This window comes from Toxorhynchites rutilus, chromosome 3 (genome assembly GCF_029784135.1).
Source record: "Toxorhynchites rutilus septentrionalis strain SRP chromosome 3, ASM2978413v1, whole genome shotgun sequence".
Taxonomy (NCBI): domain Eukaryota; kingdom Metazoa; phylum Arthropoda; class Insecta; order Diptera; family Culicidae; genus Toxorhynchites; species Toxorhynchites rutilus.
In genome coordinates this window covers 108,861,030-108,880,544 of record NC_073746.1, presented here as the reverse complement: position 1 = coordinate 108,880,544, position 19,515 = coordinate 108,861,030, and the positions used below count along the sequence as shown (strand labels likewise).

The 19,515-nt window shown below is 40.1% G+C and overlaps 1 protein-coding gene across 1 annotated transcript; it reads left to right on the top strand.

The window, feature by feature from the left end:
- The first annotated feature begins 970 nt into the window (after positions 1 to 970).
- LOC129778645 (G-box-binding factor) lies at positions 971 to 12,225 on the top strand. The gene is made up of 3 exons (XM_055785686.1): positions 971 to 1,380; positions 1,565 to 1,811; positions 11,530 to 12,225. The coding sequence occupies exons 1-3, from the start codon at positions 1,364 to 1,366 to the stop codon at positions 11,677 to 11,679; spliced, it is 414 nt and encodes a 137-aa protein (XP_055641661.1). The 5' UTR covers positions 971 to 1,363; the 3' UTR covers positions 11,680 to 12,225.
- Positions 12,226 to 19,515: the final 7,290 nt, after the last annotated feature.

Here is a 19,515-nt window from a genome sequence, read left to right as displayed (position 1 = left end):
ATCGACACTCTACCTTCATGATTGCGGATTGAATAATTGTTTTTTTCTTCTAGAGCGGGTTGAAATTACAAAATTCTGTGTGGTCCGAATACCTAGATTCCTAGATTCGTACCGTTGACGCGTCTCGTTTTCACTCTGCTTTAGGTTGCTAATTTTGGAGCGAATCTTCTTTCCATCTGTCTCAAGTTGGCTGCAGGATTGGTTGAAAACAATCACAGTGATCAACCAGCAAACAACTCGAAAAGGATCTAATTGAAATGACAAATCCCTAACTGGAATCTACATGTATAAAGGGACTACTTATTTATGCCTTCGTTCATTACAAAATTTTGTGATATTAGTGATACTTTTTTCGTGCAGGGCCGTATCAATAAATGAAGCATATATTTTAGCGCATCTTCTGATGTGTGGTTTTGATTATCATTACGTTAAGATTTGAAAAAGGGAATTAAAATTTCTGTCATTTTTCTCGAAGTTAGGTCCTATTGACATGTTGCTCTGGACATTAAAAATGGAAGCAAGGTTTTTGAATCTCAATCCCAGCTGGCGTCGTTGAGATTTTCTGAGGCGAAAAATCTCTGGTTACGTCTTCCTTCGGAGGGGAAGTAAAAGAAGTTGGCCCGGCTCATGAGTTGTTGAGTCTGATAGGTAGGAACAGGTGGAGTCGCCTCCCTGATGTCGGTGATTGGCACTGAAGTGGCGGAAATAGGCCGACGAAAAATAAGCGAAGATAAAAAAAAAAAAAGGTTTTTGAATCGGAAACCAACTTTCAATTATGTTTTGCTGCAGGGGGTCGTTATTGTAAAACAGGCGGCTGGTTTCATAAATTTTGACAGCTAATACCCTGTGTACTTGTGTTTTTTTTCTATTTTTACCTCCCGTCTCGTTTTTATAAGTATCGAATACGTACACAAACGATCATTCACAACCATTGCTGAAGGATACGTTTCGCTATTGACAGTTAGCCACCATTCATTATTCGCGACATTGAAGAGACAAAGATAGCATATGCATTATGGTATGTTTGGTTCCTCTCATTTCGTCTTGTGAAAAGAAACATATGAATGGGACCAACGTGTATGTGTGTGATACAGTCAACAGAACATCGTCGTGAGAGTCGAGTTTGAAGCAGGGAGTTTTTTCGATTAGCTGTCAAAACAAAGGAAAGCCATCGAAAAGTTGCAGCAGAAGCAGTAGATAAGAGAAGGGTTTTTATTTTCGTTTCAAGACCTGGAAAGGCGAACGAAAAAATCAGAGTCTTTCCACCGAGCGTTGCTCATCGTGGATCTTTCGGACAAACCACAAACCAGAGTGATTTGTGAGCATTTCTGCAAACCTTGTTTTCATTTCCCGTGGCAAAAATATGGAACGAGGCATTGGGTAAGTGGTTTTTCTTCTGCTCGCACAGAATCTCCCTCTCCCGTACCGATGTCCCCATGTACTTGCTGTGTTGCACTTTACGTGCGAATTGTGTTGTAGCTACCATTTTATTTTGATTATGTCGTTTTTGTTGGCATGGCCTTACACTCGATTAATGTTTTGTTTTTCTCCGAATCCGAAATAGACGACAGGGACCGATGATGTCTCCTGGTATGGCGAGACGGCCTGGCGGAATGCCGCCACGAGATAGCTATCAACAACAACATTCGTACCATCATCATCATCAACAGCAACAACAACAGCAGCAGCAGCAGCAACAATCCAATCCACATCAACACCAACATCACCATCAGCAACCGCAGTCACCGAGTCAATTCCAGCATTCTCAGCACGACGAGCTGATACGATACATCCATGAGGCATGGAATAGCGTAAGTCTTGGATCACTGGGGCACAATTAGCTTTCACTTTTTCGCTGGTTAGCTTAGCTGCGATTCGTTCAATAACAGTTCGTTTGAAGGTAATATTTACCCCCACCCCCATCTAATACCGTGCTGTTTTGGTTATCGTATAGCAATATAGCTAAACTTTATCCAAGGTTTAGTGGAATTTGTTTTTTGGCATCGGCTCTAATTTCGTCTCTGATCGGACAGCCGCATTGAAGACCTGTGCGTGTGCAAAGGGCATTTGGATTGAGCCTGGGAAGTGCGTATCCATAATGATACTAAGTGTTTCCTGGGAATCGGTTGTGTATTGATCATTTTCAGACAACCATGGCCATTGAGATGATCCTTTGAAAGGGCTGTATGAAGTCTTGCTACAACAGGTGAACTTTCTACCTGTAAACCTCCAATCCCTCCTCCTGGATTCATGAATTCGTTTGTTATATTCTGTTAGACAGTTTTTGTTATCTGTGCAATCAGAAGTATTATATTGCTATGTTTTCTAGAGTTTTCTAAGCTTTTCAAGTTTCTTGTTCCACCAAGATGCATCCTTACTTGATGTTTCCGCATCAGTGGACAGTTTTCTCCAAAAGTGGAATTAATATTCGTTACATTTTCGGATGAAACTATTTTAAAGTGTTCAGAGGAAGTCATCTGCATCAGAGACCCGCTTAATGCAGTATGGGCGGAACTACTATGGAGGACGCCTTGGTATTCCACAGGCTCCGTTATCGGCAGGGTATTAAATGAAATAAACCCCCACACGTCTTCCACCCCCTCTCTACTATTCATCCCTCGACACGGGTCGCCTAACACCTTGACTTAGGGGTTTATACATTTCTCGCTTAACTTTTGAATGTCCGAGATTTATGTGCAGGGAAAGATTCTTCCAGAGGAAATAACGTCTAGTCGAGTTGACGGTTGAACTACTAATGAAAAATCTTTATTATTCTACAGTAGTTGCTATGTTAAATATATAGCAACGGAACGATGTTGCATATGCCCAGGTTGCCTTGATGCTTCAACACTCCTCCTCAACATCGTATGGTAGAATCCCAATGGCTTCCCGTAATTGCCGCAACTTCATTGCACCCAAGGGCTTGGTGAGAAGATCCGCTTGCATCTGCTCGGTGGGACAGTACCGAATGGACACGATGCCACTTGCTGCCAGATCCTTAATAAAACAGTACTTGGTGTCGATGTGTTTCGATTTTCGCGAGGTCCTGTCCGCCGCCGCCAGTGCGATACAGCTCTGGTTGTCTTCGTTGACTACGATGGGTAACTCCAGACGCTCGCCCAAGTCTTCAACCAATCGACGCAGCCACTGCAGCTCTTGCAAACATTCGGCTAGCGCGATGTACTCCGCTTCAGTGCTGGATAGGGACACACACGTTTGCTTCCTGCTTCCCCAGCCAACTAGTCCGCCACCGAACTTGAAGATGTAGCCAGTGTTCGACTTCCTGTTGTCGACTTCACCAGCCCAGTCCGCGTCTACGAAGCACTCCATTTGAAGGTTGCTACCGCCACCTAGATGCAGCTCGTGGTCCGCCGTACCTTTGAGGTAACGAAGCACCCGCTTGGCCTCGTTCCAATCCGCCGTGGTTGGTTTGGTGACCCGCCGCCCGAGAATGGATGTGGAGATCCCTATGTCTGGGCGCGTATTGACAGAAATGTACAACAAAGCACCAATTAGACTCTGGTACTGTTGTGCATCTGCCAACGAGTCACTGTCCTCCTCCTTTTGTTGCACGAATCCTGTCACCATCGGAACCCGGGAGGTTTTGCAGTTCCCCATTTTGAACCGCGCCAGAATCTTCGCCACGTATGATTTCTGGTTCAAGACGTATCGGCCCGCATACTGTCGAACGTGGATTCCAAGAAAGAACGTCAGATCGCCCAGCTCCGTAATCTTGAAACTCTTCTTCAACGCTCCGACCAGTAACCGATAGTCCTGCTCCGTCTGGCACACAACCACGATATCGTCCACGTAAATCAGGATAAAAGTAAACACACCGTCCGAATTCCGCAGGTAGAGACACGAATCAGCTGCTGATGAGTAGAACCCCATTTCCTTCAGTACCGCATCTATTCGCTGGTTCCACACTCGCGCCGCTTGCTTCAGACCGTAGAGACTTCGCTTTAAAGAGCACACCGTATCAGGATCACCGTTAGAGTACCCCGGGGGCTGCTTCATAAAAATCTCCTCCTGCAGGGCGCCATACAGATACGCTGTCTTTATATCGATGTGTTTGACCAACAATCGCCGCTTGCTCGCTACTGTCAGCACAGTACGGAACGTGATTTGCTTCACCACCGGTGCAAAAACCTGATCGTAATCAGTTCCGTACTTTTGGGAGAATCCCTGTGTGACCAACCTGGCCTTGTATCGCACGATCTCCCCGGACTCGTTCGCCTTACACTTGAACACCCACTTACAGCCTACCACGTTGCGCCGTTGGGGTAGCTTGGTGAGAATCCAAGTTCCGTTGTCCCGGTGAGAGACCATTTCCTCGTTCATGGCCGCTTTCCACTTATCACTGTCCGGACTCGCAATCGCTTCGCTGTACGTTTTTGGCTCTGCGCTCGTGTTCACGGTCAGGCCAATCGTGTATGTGGCGAACCGCTCCGGTGGAACTCCAATGTTTGCTCTCTGCGACCGTCTCACGCCATCACATGCTGCCGGAACTACTGCGGTTTGCTCCTCCTGTACCGGCACCGCCTCGTCCGGATTATCTTTGGGATCGTCGTCGCTATCCTCATCGAACCCGAAAAATTCTTCTTCGGACTCTTCGCTTCGCTTGGCGTCGAACAATGGCACCGACACGTCCACATCTGCAACGGTTGACTCACCTGGTGCTTCACGGATGGTTCCATCTTTCACGTTCTTGTTCTCCTCGTCGAGCTCCAAGAAACGCACGTCACGACTGATGAGTATCTGACCAGTTGACGTATTCAGCAAACGAAAGGCCTTGCTGTCTGACGCATATCCGACAAAGGTCATCTTGATTGATTTTCTTTCGAACTTCTTCCTCTTTTGCACCGGTTGCCACACGTATGCACTGCAGCCGAAAATCCTGAAGTGCTGCAAATCGGGTTTGCTGCCGAACCAAATCTCGTACGGCGTCGATCCAATCGCTGACGACGGCAGCCGGTTCTGGATGTACGCCGCGGTGTTCACAGCTTCCGCCCAATAGTGGCGAGGCAAGCCAGCATCCAACAGCATGCACAGTCCCATCTCGTTTAACGTTCTGTTCCTTCTTTCAGCAACGCCGTTCTGCTGCGGTGCGTACCCAGCGGTGAATTCAGCCTTGATTCCCTCCTCAGCGTAGAATTTGCGCAGGACGTTGCTGGTATACTCGCCGCCCCGGTCTGAACGGATGGCTTTCGGTTTCCGTCCAAACTGCGTTTCGGTGAACCTGATATACTCACGGATCCTGTCGGCGACTTCGGACTTCTCCTTGAGGAAATAGACGACCGTATAGCGGCTATGGTCATCTATCATCGTCATGTAGTATCTGCACCCACCCGGCGATGTCGTCATGGGACCGCACACGTCGCTGTACACGATATCCAACACTGCTCTCGATTTCTTCTCAGCTTCCTGGGGAAATGACGGTCGTGCCATCTTCCCTTCGACGCAACACTCGCACGTCTGCCGAACTCCGCAACTCTTGATTTTCATCTCCGACGCCAAACCACGCCGCTCGATCTCTGTGTCCGAGTCTTCGGTGCCACACGTGCAGACAGTCAGGGTTGTGACTCTTACCACTCACCAGCAACGATTTTTCAATCACGTTCAGTCGGTACAGGCCACCCGCGCGATCTGCCGTCGCAATCACCAACCCGTCATACACCAACGAACACTGATTCGCATCGAATTCCGCACGTACACCTTTTTTTTCCTTCTAGTCCCGGAGCAAAAATTACACCAGTCAACGTAACGGACACTTTTTCATTGCGACCGTCCACGCACTCGATTTTACAATCACCAACGCCCGCCGTACGAAGAACTTTTCCGTCGGCGGTCGAAATGTCCGGACGAATACTCTCATCGAGACGCACAAAGTCACTGCGATTTTTCGCCAAATGCGAAGTCGCGCCCGAGTCGATCACCCACGCATTAGAGTCAGAAACATGCTTATCGGACCGCACCATAAACGTGAACGACTTTGCGTCGTTTTCGCGCACTGTTTTGGCCTTGACCTTTTCCTTTTTCTGCTCTGCCTTACCGCTTTCCGCCAGGAACGCCTTGCAATTCCGCTTCCGATGCCCCGGCTTGCCGCAATGATAGCAGACAGCACCTTTGTGCGACGCGCCGGATCCGTACATCCGCAGCGCTTGCTCGTCGAAACCGGAACGCCTCCGATGTTTATCCGCTTCGTCCAACAGTTTGATCTTGACGAGCTCTAGTGTAAGCTCATCCTCGTTCCTCGCTTCCAGAGCCGTTGTGAGAGGATTGAACGACTCCGGAAGGCCCCGAAGTATAAGCGCAACTTTGAGGCACTCTTTCATTTCAAATCCGGAACTCTCCAGACGACCATACTGCTTCTCGATATCTGCCAAGTAGGTCTCCATGTTGTCCCCAATTTTGAAATTCTGGTTCGTGATCTGCCGGAGAAGGGTCACCCGCTGTCCCAGCGTGGTCTTCTCGTGGTGCGCCTTTAGCGCCGCCCACGTGTCCTTCGCCGTCTTCTTGTCACGAATCAGTCCGAATTGGCTTTCGTCCAGCATTAGCTGAATCGTGGCCAACGTCTTTTCGACGCCTTCCGTCCAAGCTGCCGTAACCGGTACCGGAGGAGTACCTGGATCCACATGCCTCCAGAGCTGCTCCCTCCGCAACAACGCCTTCACGGAAAACGACCATGCTTGGTAGTTTGAATTGGTCAACTTGATTGGTCAACTTGGTCTTCGCCCACTCCATCACTTCGAGAAAAAACAGCAACTATTCACGCTTCAATTTTCCGACTTCAGTAGCTTCCGGACTGGGCCCATAACCTGTCCGAGATTTATGTGCAGGGAAAGATTCTTCCAGAGGAAATAACGTCTAGTCGAGTTGACGGTTGAACTACTAATGAAAAATCTTTATTATTCTACAGTAGTTGCTATGTTAAATATATATCAACGGAACGATGTTGCATATGCCCAGGTTGCCTTGATGCTTCAACATTGAAAAGGTCCTATGTAACAAAAGTAAACAAATCGAGTTAATGGATGCACGCTCTTAGTTTTCAATCATTGAATACATTACAAAAACAATCGTTCATGTATCTATCTTCTTCATCTTTTTATCGCCGATACAAAAAATATCCATTGTGCAGATTCGTATTTTAAGCACTCGGCTGTTACTTCGGACGCCACTTTCCTCCGACGCTCGGAACGTCCGAAGTAACAAAGCAGTCAAAACAACACAAAGTCGTACTTCGGTCGTTTTGGGTTTTTGTTTCTTACAGGCGTTGTTAGCGATTTCAGTGCAATTCAACGAGTGATAACAACAATAATATGTCTTCAGAGCGAAATGCTGATATTTGAATTGCTGTTTAGTAGTTAGTTTCAGATTCGCATCGTGCAAGGTAATATGTCCAATGTGCAAACGCGGCAGTCAAAACGTCCAATGTAACGTTTTTCGTTCCTAGGGTTCAAATTTGAGCTCAAATCACTGAACAATAGTTACGATTGGTTTTTCAAAGTTATTCTTGACTGCTAGTGGTGAAAGTAGCGATAGAGATCGATACCTTTCAATACAATTCGCAGATTAATGTTCGGGTCTTCAACTTCGTTTTTCTCGAGTTGACGAAAATGTTACATTGGACCTTTTCAAAAGTTACGCGAGATTTCTTTGTTTCCATAATAGCCATGGGTAACTCTGGTTCTTATAGTTTCATGATCTTTTTCGGACATGCTACTATAGAGATCCGTATTTCGCAGGCGAAGCTGGCGATTCCTCCAGCTCGTATTTCCACACGCATGTTTTACCTCGGGTCACTTTTTTCAGCGAACCACAGCGCTAAGCCATTTTCTTCTTTTACCTGTGCGCATCCATCAAAGTGTACTCTCCTGTGAATTTATCCGTTGCACTGTAGATAGTTTGTGCGCTCTCTTTCCACACTCTAGCGGGACCGAGTGTTGAGTGAAAAAAAAACCGCTCTTCCATCTTCTTACGGTCGCACATATCTAGAACTATGGTGATTATAGAACAAAGAGGAGCGCTCTCGTTGAGGATGATGGAGAAGATGGGTGGATTTGAGTTTCTCTTCGCTACACAGAGGATGTGGACATAGCCCTTACAATTTCCAACAAGTCGTCCATACATGATGGAAGATGGGCACTTTTACAGGGAAAAAAAAATTTCGAACAACAATTTTTTCATGTTTTTCTTTGAAAAATGCTATTAGTGTTCAATTCGTTACATTTTTATGTATAAATTATCGCATTTTAAATGCTCTGCTAACTTTTCTCTATTCAGAAACAAAATGTTACGAGCAAAACAAATATTTTTTTGAAGGAGTCGTCATACAAAAATGACTTATATTTCAAAAACTATAAAAGATAGGAAGTTGATATCTTCGACAAAAGTTTATATTTTAACAAGATCTAAAACTTTGTCGAATACACTATATCGCTATGTGGAGGCGATCTGGCGAAGTGGCAACATTCATACCTCTCACGCCAAGGTCACGAGTTCAATTCTCACTCCCGACATTCTTCCAAAAATGGGAGTAAAAAGTGACGAACCAGCCAAAAGCGTTCAAAGTCACTATAATAGAGATAAAAATTGTAATGGGTTGTATCTAGGACACGACCGCAGTTTTCGACGTAGAACTACGGAATTATATTATTCAATCCACTTGTTTAATACTTCGGATATTATTTTAGAATGCACCGAGATTTTTGTAATATTTTTTTAGCTATTTAATTTTTTATTACTTCAGCAGACTCGAAAGAGTCGAGTAGAGACGAAAGCTATCAGTACTTCTCGTTTATTTGGTTCAACTCGCATCATATTTTCTCCTTCCCACTCAGATATCGATCACAAACTATGAACCCTATTGCTCCTATATTCCGCTTGAGATGTGATCGACCCTTACAACATGCTACAGTAAGGTTACCCTGTTAGAATTTGAGAATTTTTAATGAAATATATGTTTATCTAAATAAATGCAGTATGTATCTATATTCCAAAATTCTGGATACTCTTCCATGTTCGCACTAGCACAAAAAATTCTTGTATGCTGCTCTTCTTTGTTGTAGCACACCTCGATACAGAGGGTTTCCTCTCCTTGGATCGAACAGCGTGTTTATGTGTGTGAAATCAGCATTAGGCATGAATGATATCCGCTCGTTGTGTTATGCCAGCTCACTCGCATCCTTATTTTCATTCTATTCTATTTTTGGTTTCCGCCTCTAGCCCTGAGAAGGGCTCTTGTGGAAAGATACTCTATTCCATACTCCTTCACCCGACAAGAAAATAATCCTCTCCCGCTCAACGCTCTGCGGCAACCATGTTGCTTCGATGACCACCAAACGAGAAGTGGTGTGGCTTCAGGTAAGGTAAGATATTGTATTATAGAGACTTTAAACTTTTTCAGTTCATTCTCGTCCAGCAACGATGTTGTCCAGTCGGTGTCCACGCAACGAATGTGTGGCTTCAAATTGCGGATGGCTTATTTAAACCAAATATGTTGAAAACGGGTCTAGAGGCGAATGAACTGTAAAGTTTAAAGCCTCTTATAGCGAATTCGTTTTCAAAACTGTGTCAGTGCCACACTGACTCTGTAATAAAAAAACGTTTTCAGTTTCACGAATGCGGTGGTTTGTTGGTGTGCGTTATATAGTCTGATTTGTTTATATTTGCGACGACAAATATACAGTGTCGACGTCTGGTGGCGATATTAGTGCTTGGGAGGTAAATTATTCTCTATCAGATAAGAAGGGCCAAGTGCAGTGTAAAAATATAAAAGTTTGAATGACATTTTTTACTTCATATTGTTTGATTACCTAACACATGTAGTCCTGACACTCACTTAACCATTTGTCGATGCATTTCCTGTTTGTTCCACAAATCATTACTATTATAATATAAAATCATCGTTAGACACAGTTTTCGTTCAATGTTTCTGTGATATCGGAAAAAAACCCTCTTATTTCATCACATAAAATAAATATTCGATACGTTAAAGTAAATTTTCATTCATAATTTTGATTTTGAGAGCATGTTTATTCCTCCTGAATATCCATAATAATTTTCGCATCCCAATGAAAGCACACGGAGCTTAATGCCGTCTACACGACTATACTCTTCAAAATCAGAATCCGAATTGGATTACGATTCCAATAATACAAAAGCAAGAAAAGTAGCTTTTCCATTTTCATAGTCTTCATTTCTAGATTTTCCAAAACAATACTCGGAACTTGACAGTTCAGTATAGTTGTATTGGTGAACCCGAGTGCCAACCCGTGAAGCATCTCAGTGCGAAACTAGCAGCTTTCGGGGCGAACTAGTGCGACACTGAGTGCGCAACTGAGTGAATAAAAAAACGTTTTGACAGCAGTTAGTGCGGCACTGGGGTTGGAACTGAACAAAAACGAATTCGCTATTAGAAACAAAGAAGAAGAAGAAGAAAACGGGCAGAAACGAATGTATCAGTTGCTCGTTATTGACAGCTTTGTTCGGGAATGCACACAAATCGGCAGAACAAATGTATGGGAAAATGAGAATGCTTCCAGTTTTCATTAATTTAAACTATTTAGGCATTAATGGATTGTACTGTATAGTATGTCAAACGAATCTTAAAGAATTTCCGATTCCATTGGTATGCAAAGTATCAGAATTTGTTCGCTGTAAAAATAGTTAATCACGTTAACTTTATTTCACAAAAACGTGACCTGTTTTCTGATTTGGCACCCTTCCTGAAAGACGTAGTTCTACGTCAAAAAAAACTATATCGCTATCTTGACTTTAAACAAAATTCGGATAAGATTTTTTTCAAAGAAAACATGGAAAATTTGAGGTTCGAAAAACTTTATCCCTGTAAAAGTGCCCATCTTCCGATGTATGGACGACTTGTTGGAAATTGTAAGGGATATTCGTATACATATTTTTGGGAATTAAAAAAAATACGTTTTTGAGAAAAATGAAATTCAATAACTTTTAACTTTTTTGTCAGCGAAATTTTTACCAAAAAAATTTTCGGTATTTTTTTGTCAGTGAAATTTTTTTCCAAAAAATTTTCGGTATTTTTTTGTGAAAATTGAAACAATTTTGTATATTTCATCCTTTGACAAGAATTTCGTAGGTATCATAGTTTTTAAATTATAATTTTTTGGCTTTTTCCAAAAAGTAGTCTAATTCTTTTTCGAATATTTCAAGTATGCAAAGTTGCTTAAATGACCCATGTCTTTGCACCCACAACGTTTCACTACTATTTGAGATGGTGCTGCCAACTTCTAAGACGAGATGGCATGAAATTCCTCCATAATCCGTTCCGTCCATTGTTTTACAAGCAACACAAACACTGACTTTTGTGTGTTCACTCACAAATATTATTTCTATTCATCACCTCAAGGTCATGAATAGAAATATCCTAGTAGAAGGTAGCCTACGAACGAACGTACTCTAAATCGAACGAAATAACAGCTGACCTTTGAGTCCACAGGACGAACACAGGTATCTCACTTGAATCTCTCAATCCCTTTTTCTTTCCACCAGATTACGCAAGACAAAAGTCAAAATCCGCCAGTATTCTATAAGAGTGTTCCTGAGCCGCGACTGAATGGTTTCACCCCGTTCGATCTGGAAGCCTGGTGGGGACGACGGTTGGTACACAAAATAAACATTTCCAGCCACGGGCATCAGTGAATTCCCGCGCGACAGTTTACCGTTAATGGGGGGGTACCAACCCGTGGATGCGTGATGATTGCTAATAAACAAAAACGAATCAGAAACCAGAAAGAGAAACACAAACAACAACAAAAATTTAATATAAACATCCAACACACACAACAACAACAGATGAAGCAGAAGCAAGACGCAAACAATAGATCAGAGCACGGGATAATGATGATTTGGTCATGGTAACACATTCAAACACATGTAAACATGGTTTATTACGTAATTCATGGGATAACGCTGCTGATTTTGAATTTTATTATTATTATTATTTCGGGGAAATGGGACGTATCGATTAGGTTGTACTGATGACTCAGAAGCGGAATATTTTCTGGAGATAGAAAAGCGTTAGACTGGGGTTCCTCGTTTAGAGGAAGCCCAGAGCGGAAGGCAGAAGCGAGGTGAATGATTATTATTATAGAGGATACAAAGTCTTTTATTACAAATTAATATAAAAAAGAGTAAATTGTGAATACTATCCATAGAACAATAAAAATAGACATTTCTCTTTTATTATTTTTCTCTTTTTTCTTTTTCAACTTTTGTTTCAAAGCATCTCTGTAAAATAAATCCAAACTGAAGGATGAATTGAAAATGTAATAAATAGAATGGGTAAACATGGTTCGTTTTCTGACTCTACGCACTCGTTGGGCACTCTCTTTTTATGTAGAACTAAAAGAACTTCTGTCGTTCATACAGTGACATTTTGTTCCCAAGTTATCACTAACATGTCACAAGTAGTGATTAAACGGATAGTGGTGTGGCCGGATATCCGACCATCGGCGAGGCCGGCCGTCGGATATGAATATCCTTTAATTTCAAGTTTTCAGCAAGGAATCCTTTTGAAGAAATATCAAAAACAAATCCTGGCCTCTCCTGTGTATCCGAGGTAATTTCGCATATTGTTGCTTCAAAAAGTATTTGGACAAGGACCAGACTGCACATACAGGGTGCGTGACGATTTTTTGCAGTAAATTTCAAATAGCAATTTCTCATACTTGTGGAACAAGATTCAGATATATCTGGTAGCACTGGATAGCATATACTGTTAAGTGTCAGATGTGAACAAACAGTTTTAAGTAAACGTAAAGCGGCCCTTACACAATCAGTAGTAGAGATGGGCAAAACAGTTCACTTTGATGAACGGTTCACTCACTAACCGTTCATCTAAGTGAATCAGTTCTTTTGAACCGTTCTTTCGCTCTTTCGTTCAGCGGTACATATTAAGAACAACATAAAATGTTAGCTGAAACCCAACATCAATAGACGCTTATTAATTGATATCGTTGAATTGGATAATTACGTATGGGATTTATATTTTTGAAATTTAGTGGTGAAAGATAAGCTGCTTCTTCTTTAAAAGTCGCAAACTGTATGTGAAAATATGTTTATCGGTCGACAAAAGTTTATGTAATAATTTGATGCGCACAAAATATGTGCTATTTTTCATATTCTCTTTTTGTAAGATCATATTTCATAATGTTCATTAAGGAGAAAAAATCAGCAGCGATTTTCACTAACAATCAATCATACAAACAATCACGATAACACATATACGCAATAGGCCAAACAATGAATTGAAAGCAACGAAAAAACTTTTTCTCAACATGCCCTCACTATAAGATTTTATGTTTACCTAATCCATGAATCGCCCCAGCTTCCACCAGATTTTTTTTCTGATAATCAGGAAATACTCGTTCGTTCGCAAACAATTTGCCCGCAAACACTTCGTTCTCGAACAGTTCGTTCCCAAATAGTTCACTCTCAATCATTTCTTTTCCATACAGTTCACTCGCAAACAGTTCACTCTCCATCAGTTCACTCGCAAACCGTTCTTTCGGAATCAGTTCGTTCACAAACCGTTCGCTCGCAATCAGTTCGTAGGGAGAACTACCGTTCTTTGAAAAAGAACGACCGTTCGTTCACTCTTTTCGGAGAACTAGTTCTTCCGTACCGTTCGTGAACGGTTTGCCCATCTCTAATCAGTAGCATTGACATTATCAGTATTGACAATACTAGCAAGAATCACTCCATTAAGGGTCCCGTACACGATAAATAATAATGACATTACTTCGTCAGAATGACAATAAAAATGATCGTGTAAAGCCAGCGCTACACGATGCTACGAACACCCTCGAATGTTGGACGCTCGATGATTCGACGCATCGTGTAATCGACTGACGAGCTACGAACCTCCAATGACGAGTGTCGAATATTCGCGTTGGAAGGTAATCCGTTCGTTGTGGATTACCTTCCAACGCGAGTGGCACGGTTCAAAGGATTTTTGTCATTCGTTGATTCGACACTCGATGACATTCGATACACCGCTACACAATTTGTCCGAATCTATCTTTGACAGATTGGTTTGTTTACAAGTTTTAGATGAAGGAGCTATGAAATTGATTTATAAAATTCAAAATATTCGGCAAAATATTGCAGTTTAATAATGTTGATTTCAAGCATTTTTAATTTACTGCCCGATATTAGTACAATTGCTACGGCAGCAATTTGAATACTCGCATCGTCATCCAGTTTCCTAACGTTTTTGATGGTAAATAACAACAATAAACATTCGATCCACATATTCGCCGATTGTTTGGACCGATTGCATTGAATCGAACATTCACTTCACCGTGTAGCAGCACATTCGTCACAACATTTGTCGATTCATCGAGTCAAATGTTTGAGTCCAACATTCGAGTGAAACGTTGGACGAATCGTGTAGCGCCCGCATAAGCAGAGAAGAGAAGTGGAACATGAGAGAAAAAAGTGGCAACGATTTGTGGCAAGAAAAGGTAAAAAGTGAAAAAATTGACAGATGGTTTAATTAACACCAAACTATATTTTTTTAGTGTTATATATACATATATATATATTCCATGCCAAACCGATATAGGGCCTGATCACGAACGTCACTTCACGGTGAGAACGAAGTGAAGTGCATACCAATTACATACAATTCATTTCGTTTTCACCGTGAAGTGACGTTCGTGATCGAGTCCATAGTGGTTCTCAGATTTTCGTGTAAATTGGTAGTTTTGTTTCTTATCGCAAAATATTAGATCCCATTCCATTTTAGGGTGGTTCGAAAAATCTATTTTTTCCCCTTTTTTCCAAAAATAACATTTTTCAAAAATTGATATCTTATGAACTACTAAACCGATTCAGATGATCGACATATCAAATTGGCCAGTTAGCTAGATTTTTTTTGAAAAAATACTACACTTGCAAAAAAATAATTTTGTTTTCTTAATTATTGATCGTATTTATTATTGATCGTTATATATATATATATATATATATATATATATATATATATATATATATATATATATATATATATATATAAAATTGGGTGTTGGGTGTTGAATAAAACACACTAATGTATTGTAAGTGTGTTTGAATATTTTAACGATCTTTAAAATAAATCGAATGTGACCGATAAAAAAACGAATTAAATGATTTGAACGAAAGGTTATATGATGTTTCTTGGTGTATTTCATAACGTAACTGACATGTTTGATCTCTTAAAAGTTAAACGTCAACTAAAAAAAGTAATATAAGTTTGTCGTAAAGTAGAAAAAATGAAATATAGAAAATCAATATTTATTGCTGTCTCCTTGTTAGAAAATACGTGCATATGATTTTCAACATGGCTTAGTTTATAACAGCTTGGTCTCGTTCATAAATTGGAAAACAGCGATACGCCAGCTAACTTCTATGGAGCTGATTAATCGGCCTGTTTGGAATCGCGTTATTTTATCGTTGTCATTCAATCGAGGAGTATTCACATCGGTAATCTAAGTTTGAAACACAGCCATATTGCTTCCTTTATTCATGGATGTTTTTATTACTCTTCACCGATTTGTAGAACTCAATATTCATATATGCATATGAGTGATCGGATTTTACAATTCGATCGAAAACGATTTTTACGCTCTTAAATTCGTTCGCCTTGTCGCGAAACAATGGTCAAAATAAGTCATCCGTATTTGTGGTTCAATTTACTTTCTATCTGATCGGCATAATTCCGGAAATAATTCTAAATTGCTGAAATTTGAATGAAAATTATTATTCGATTTCGTTTGGATGCTAAATTTGTTTTGAATGTGTTTGAATGCTAAATTTTGCGTGTTTATTCCACCCGAAAAACCATTACTATTTTTGCTTCATAGAAATGGAACATGGAGACCAATGTTGTTTACGTCGAATTACGTGGCAAGGTTGTCACATTTGCTCAACTCGATTGGACTTGAGCTTGAACAGAATGCAAAATTGCGCTTTTTCCATTCAACAGTATACAACCAACAATATGTGGGAACGAATACGATCGAACTTCATTTTGTGTTTGAACACACGCGTAATGTCATGACAATGCATTGCGCTTTGGCCTGGCTATAACTAAAGCTGTGTCGGCGTTACTTATGATAGTGTCTCGCAAGTGAATGTATTATTCCTCGCACCGCTTTTGTTGATTGTGTAGTAGGAATTGCAGTCGTTCAATCTCTACCTTCGCGTATATGTCGACGATAAATTGTTGGCACAGCTTACGATATCTTGAATTGGCGTTTCTTGACCATGTCAAATCACCATATGATAAACATAAAAATCCTTCGAGCGCGCCCTCTGTTTGTTTCGTCGCATGTTCATAAATATTAAATCAAAATGAGAAATGATGTTCATAATGAATTAAGTATCTGTGACGGGGTCTCGTTGGTCTAATTTTTATGCAAGAGATTTTTCGTTAGAGAAACCCTTCTGACTTGCACTGTAGTCACGCGTATTCTTGAGCTTGTCACTCCAGAATACATTCAAGGCGTATTGTTCGTCATCGAAATCTGAACTATTTACTAATAAAAATGACGCAAGTAGTACTACGTTGAGAAGGCAAACCTTGGGAACGTTAGTGCCATTGAAGAAGAACATAGCGAGGGTCGTATGAACGGTGTGTGTCAACGATGAATTCCAGATTATTGTTTTTTCTTCGCATTTAATTTCTCGTGTCACCGTGCTATCATGATTCTAGCAGCGCTTGTGCTTTGGATCTACACACGTGCTATCCAGCTGATGTTTTATCAGGGTTGATGGCAATAGCGTGATTGTCATTTAGTAATCCGAGCCAATGTGATTTGAAGAATTTCGATAACTTATTGTGCTCATTCAAAAAGGCTTCCAGCTCGTCGGAGATGCTCCCTGCTTTAGATGAATTGATGTTACTTGTGTATTTGTGGATGTTCAATGAAGCGGGCGTTACGCCATCAGTCATTGAACAACTTAAATGAATTCGTTCTGTTGAAAAAACGAACAACGGTTAAATTATTAGAATATTTTTGACACAAAAATAATAAAATCGCAATTAAAAATAGGGAATTGGGCTCGAAATTTAAAGTTATATGTATATAATATGAAGTCAAATTTTTGAAAAAAATATCCAGATCTTTTTTTCTGCATAGAGCCACCCTATTCGGTATTAAATGTATGGTTATCGGTATCCTACCGGTATCATATATAGTTTACAACCTATTCTCATACCTACCAAGTATTTTGAGTATAATTTCATCAAAATCGGTCGAGCCATTTCGGAGGAGTTCGGTAACAAACACCGTGACACGAGATTTTTATATATATATATATATATATCTATATTTATATTTTTTCTCGAAGGCTGAGGATAACATATCCAAAAATGTGTTCTTCTTTGTTTTTAAATTATGATTTTTCAAATTTAACCGATGGTTCAAAAATCAATTTTATCCTTTTTTCCAAAAATTACGTTTTTCAAAAATTCATAACTTTTGATCTACTGAATCGATTCAGATAATCGGCAACGTTAATTGAAGTCAATAATTTCACACTTGCAAAAAAAGGGAATCCTATTAACCTATAGGATGATCTAAAAATCCTAGCTCATTGGCTATAATTTGATATATCGATCATCTCGGTTAAAATTAGAACTCAAAAAGAAAAAAGAACACATCTGATTTTGAGTAAAAAAATTAAATGTGTAAAAAATCCTCAGTTTTCAAGAAAAAAATGAACAATAAAAAATGGATACAACCAATAATCACGCAAAAAATTCAAATTTCTTGCAAGTTTGATATTTTCCAAAAAAAAACTAGCTAATCAACTTCAACTTGATGTGTCGATCATCTGAATCGGCTTAGTGGTTCAAAAGTTATGAGTTTATAAAAGTCATTTTTGGGAAAAGTGAAAAAAATCGAATCACCAAAAAAAATAATATAGGTTCAATGTTTTACCATAACGAAAACAAGCTACCAATTTTCATGAAAATCTGAAAACCACTATATCAGTTTGGTATGGAATGGCTGAAGTAATACTACAATAGTTCACAAAATTTTCACATTTCTTTTTTAATTTCTCTTTCAAATTTTGACAAAATAGCACTGTATAGGTAAAAAAGGGCAATATTAATATTTGAATAAACTTATGTAATTATAAACATGTTTATATAAACCTTCCCATTTTATCATTCTTCATTAAAGACCTTGCGTCAAGACAGCTAGAAATCCATACACTATCAAATCAAGTGTGCTTGAAAAAATTATATTCTTCACGTAAACAAGCGATGAAAATGTGGACACTTTTGAGTCAGTGAATTGTATGGAGTTCTACTGCTGTGGTGTAAGGTTGTCAAAATTGAAATGACGGGCATTAATGATGCATATCCGGATTTTCTGATCTCGCTCCATCATTTCTGTAATAGGGCAGGGACACTATCATTCGTAGTGTCTAGGACACTGTGCGACATCTAGTGTTAAAATCTATGTTTGTGAGAAAGTTTACTCTCTATCAGGTTAGTGGTCCCAAGAGAATTTTAAATCCCTAAAATTTGAATAAAAGTTATTACTTGTTGTTACATGAATGCATAAAACACGTAGCACTGAACCTTACCTAATCATTATTTTAATAATATAAATAAAATAATTGTCAAACGATTATTTTATTTTACATTTCCCTCCGAAGTTTGCATCTCTCAAGAGAACGTACTTCTCGAACCGCGAATTTGCTTGCTTTGATGAACCTCAGGCACTCAGTTTCGATTTTTCCATGTACGTCGAACGCATATTGTTTAATAACTAGGCGTTACCGCAGCAAATGGTTTTCAACATTTTGCCTAATCATCAAATGGTATGCGTAGAAGTTGTGAGCAGAAGATATGAAGGCATATCCTTCAATGCAATCTTGAATGAACGAACCAAAGCGTTGTGTTCGTACCCGCTTTTGTAAAACACTCTTCGGAGCGCAAGAAAAACATGCGGTCGGTGAATCAACATATGCTTCAACAACTTGAACTTCTACTTTTTATATTAGGCTGTCAAAAAAGTCCTGTGGTATTTTTTTTTTTTTGAATTTTCATTTGTTCATAAAATTAGTTACAATCATCTGTTTTAAGGGGGTATTCTAGTGTAGAGACACGAATTTCGGACGTTTTTTCGAACTCCGTAAAAATAAAACAAAGAATATTTTTACTATCCATTATATCATTATTCGTTTATCTATCTTTCAACAATAAAACAAAAATAGGACGGAAAAAAAATATTCATAATTAGAATAGTTACATGCTGGTGAAGTGAGGGTGTTCAAAAAAAAGTTGTGCCATGGCGTACACGATTCCAGTCCTTCTGGTTATCTGAAACAAAAAAATCGAACAGATTCTGAATCAGTAAAGATGTCGCTATGGCATGAACCTCGGACAAGTCAAAAACATGGGTTTTAACAAAATGGCGGCCGTTTGAAAACAAAAATGCTGTTTAAAACGTTTTTTTTTTTGCGTTTACCGATTTT

Bases quoted from the DNA above. Each gene is read 5' to 3' on its own strand.
- LOC129778645 (XM_055785686.1), top strand. The intron at 1,812-11,529 runs GTAAGTCTTGGA...TCTTTCCACCAG, and splicing joins TCCATGAGGCATGGAATAGC to ATTACGCAAGACAAAAGTCA.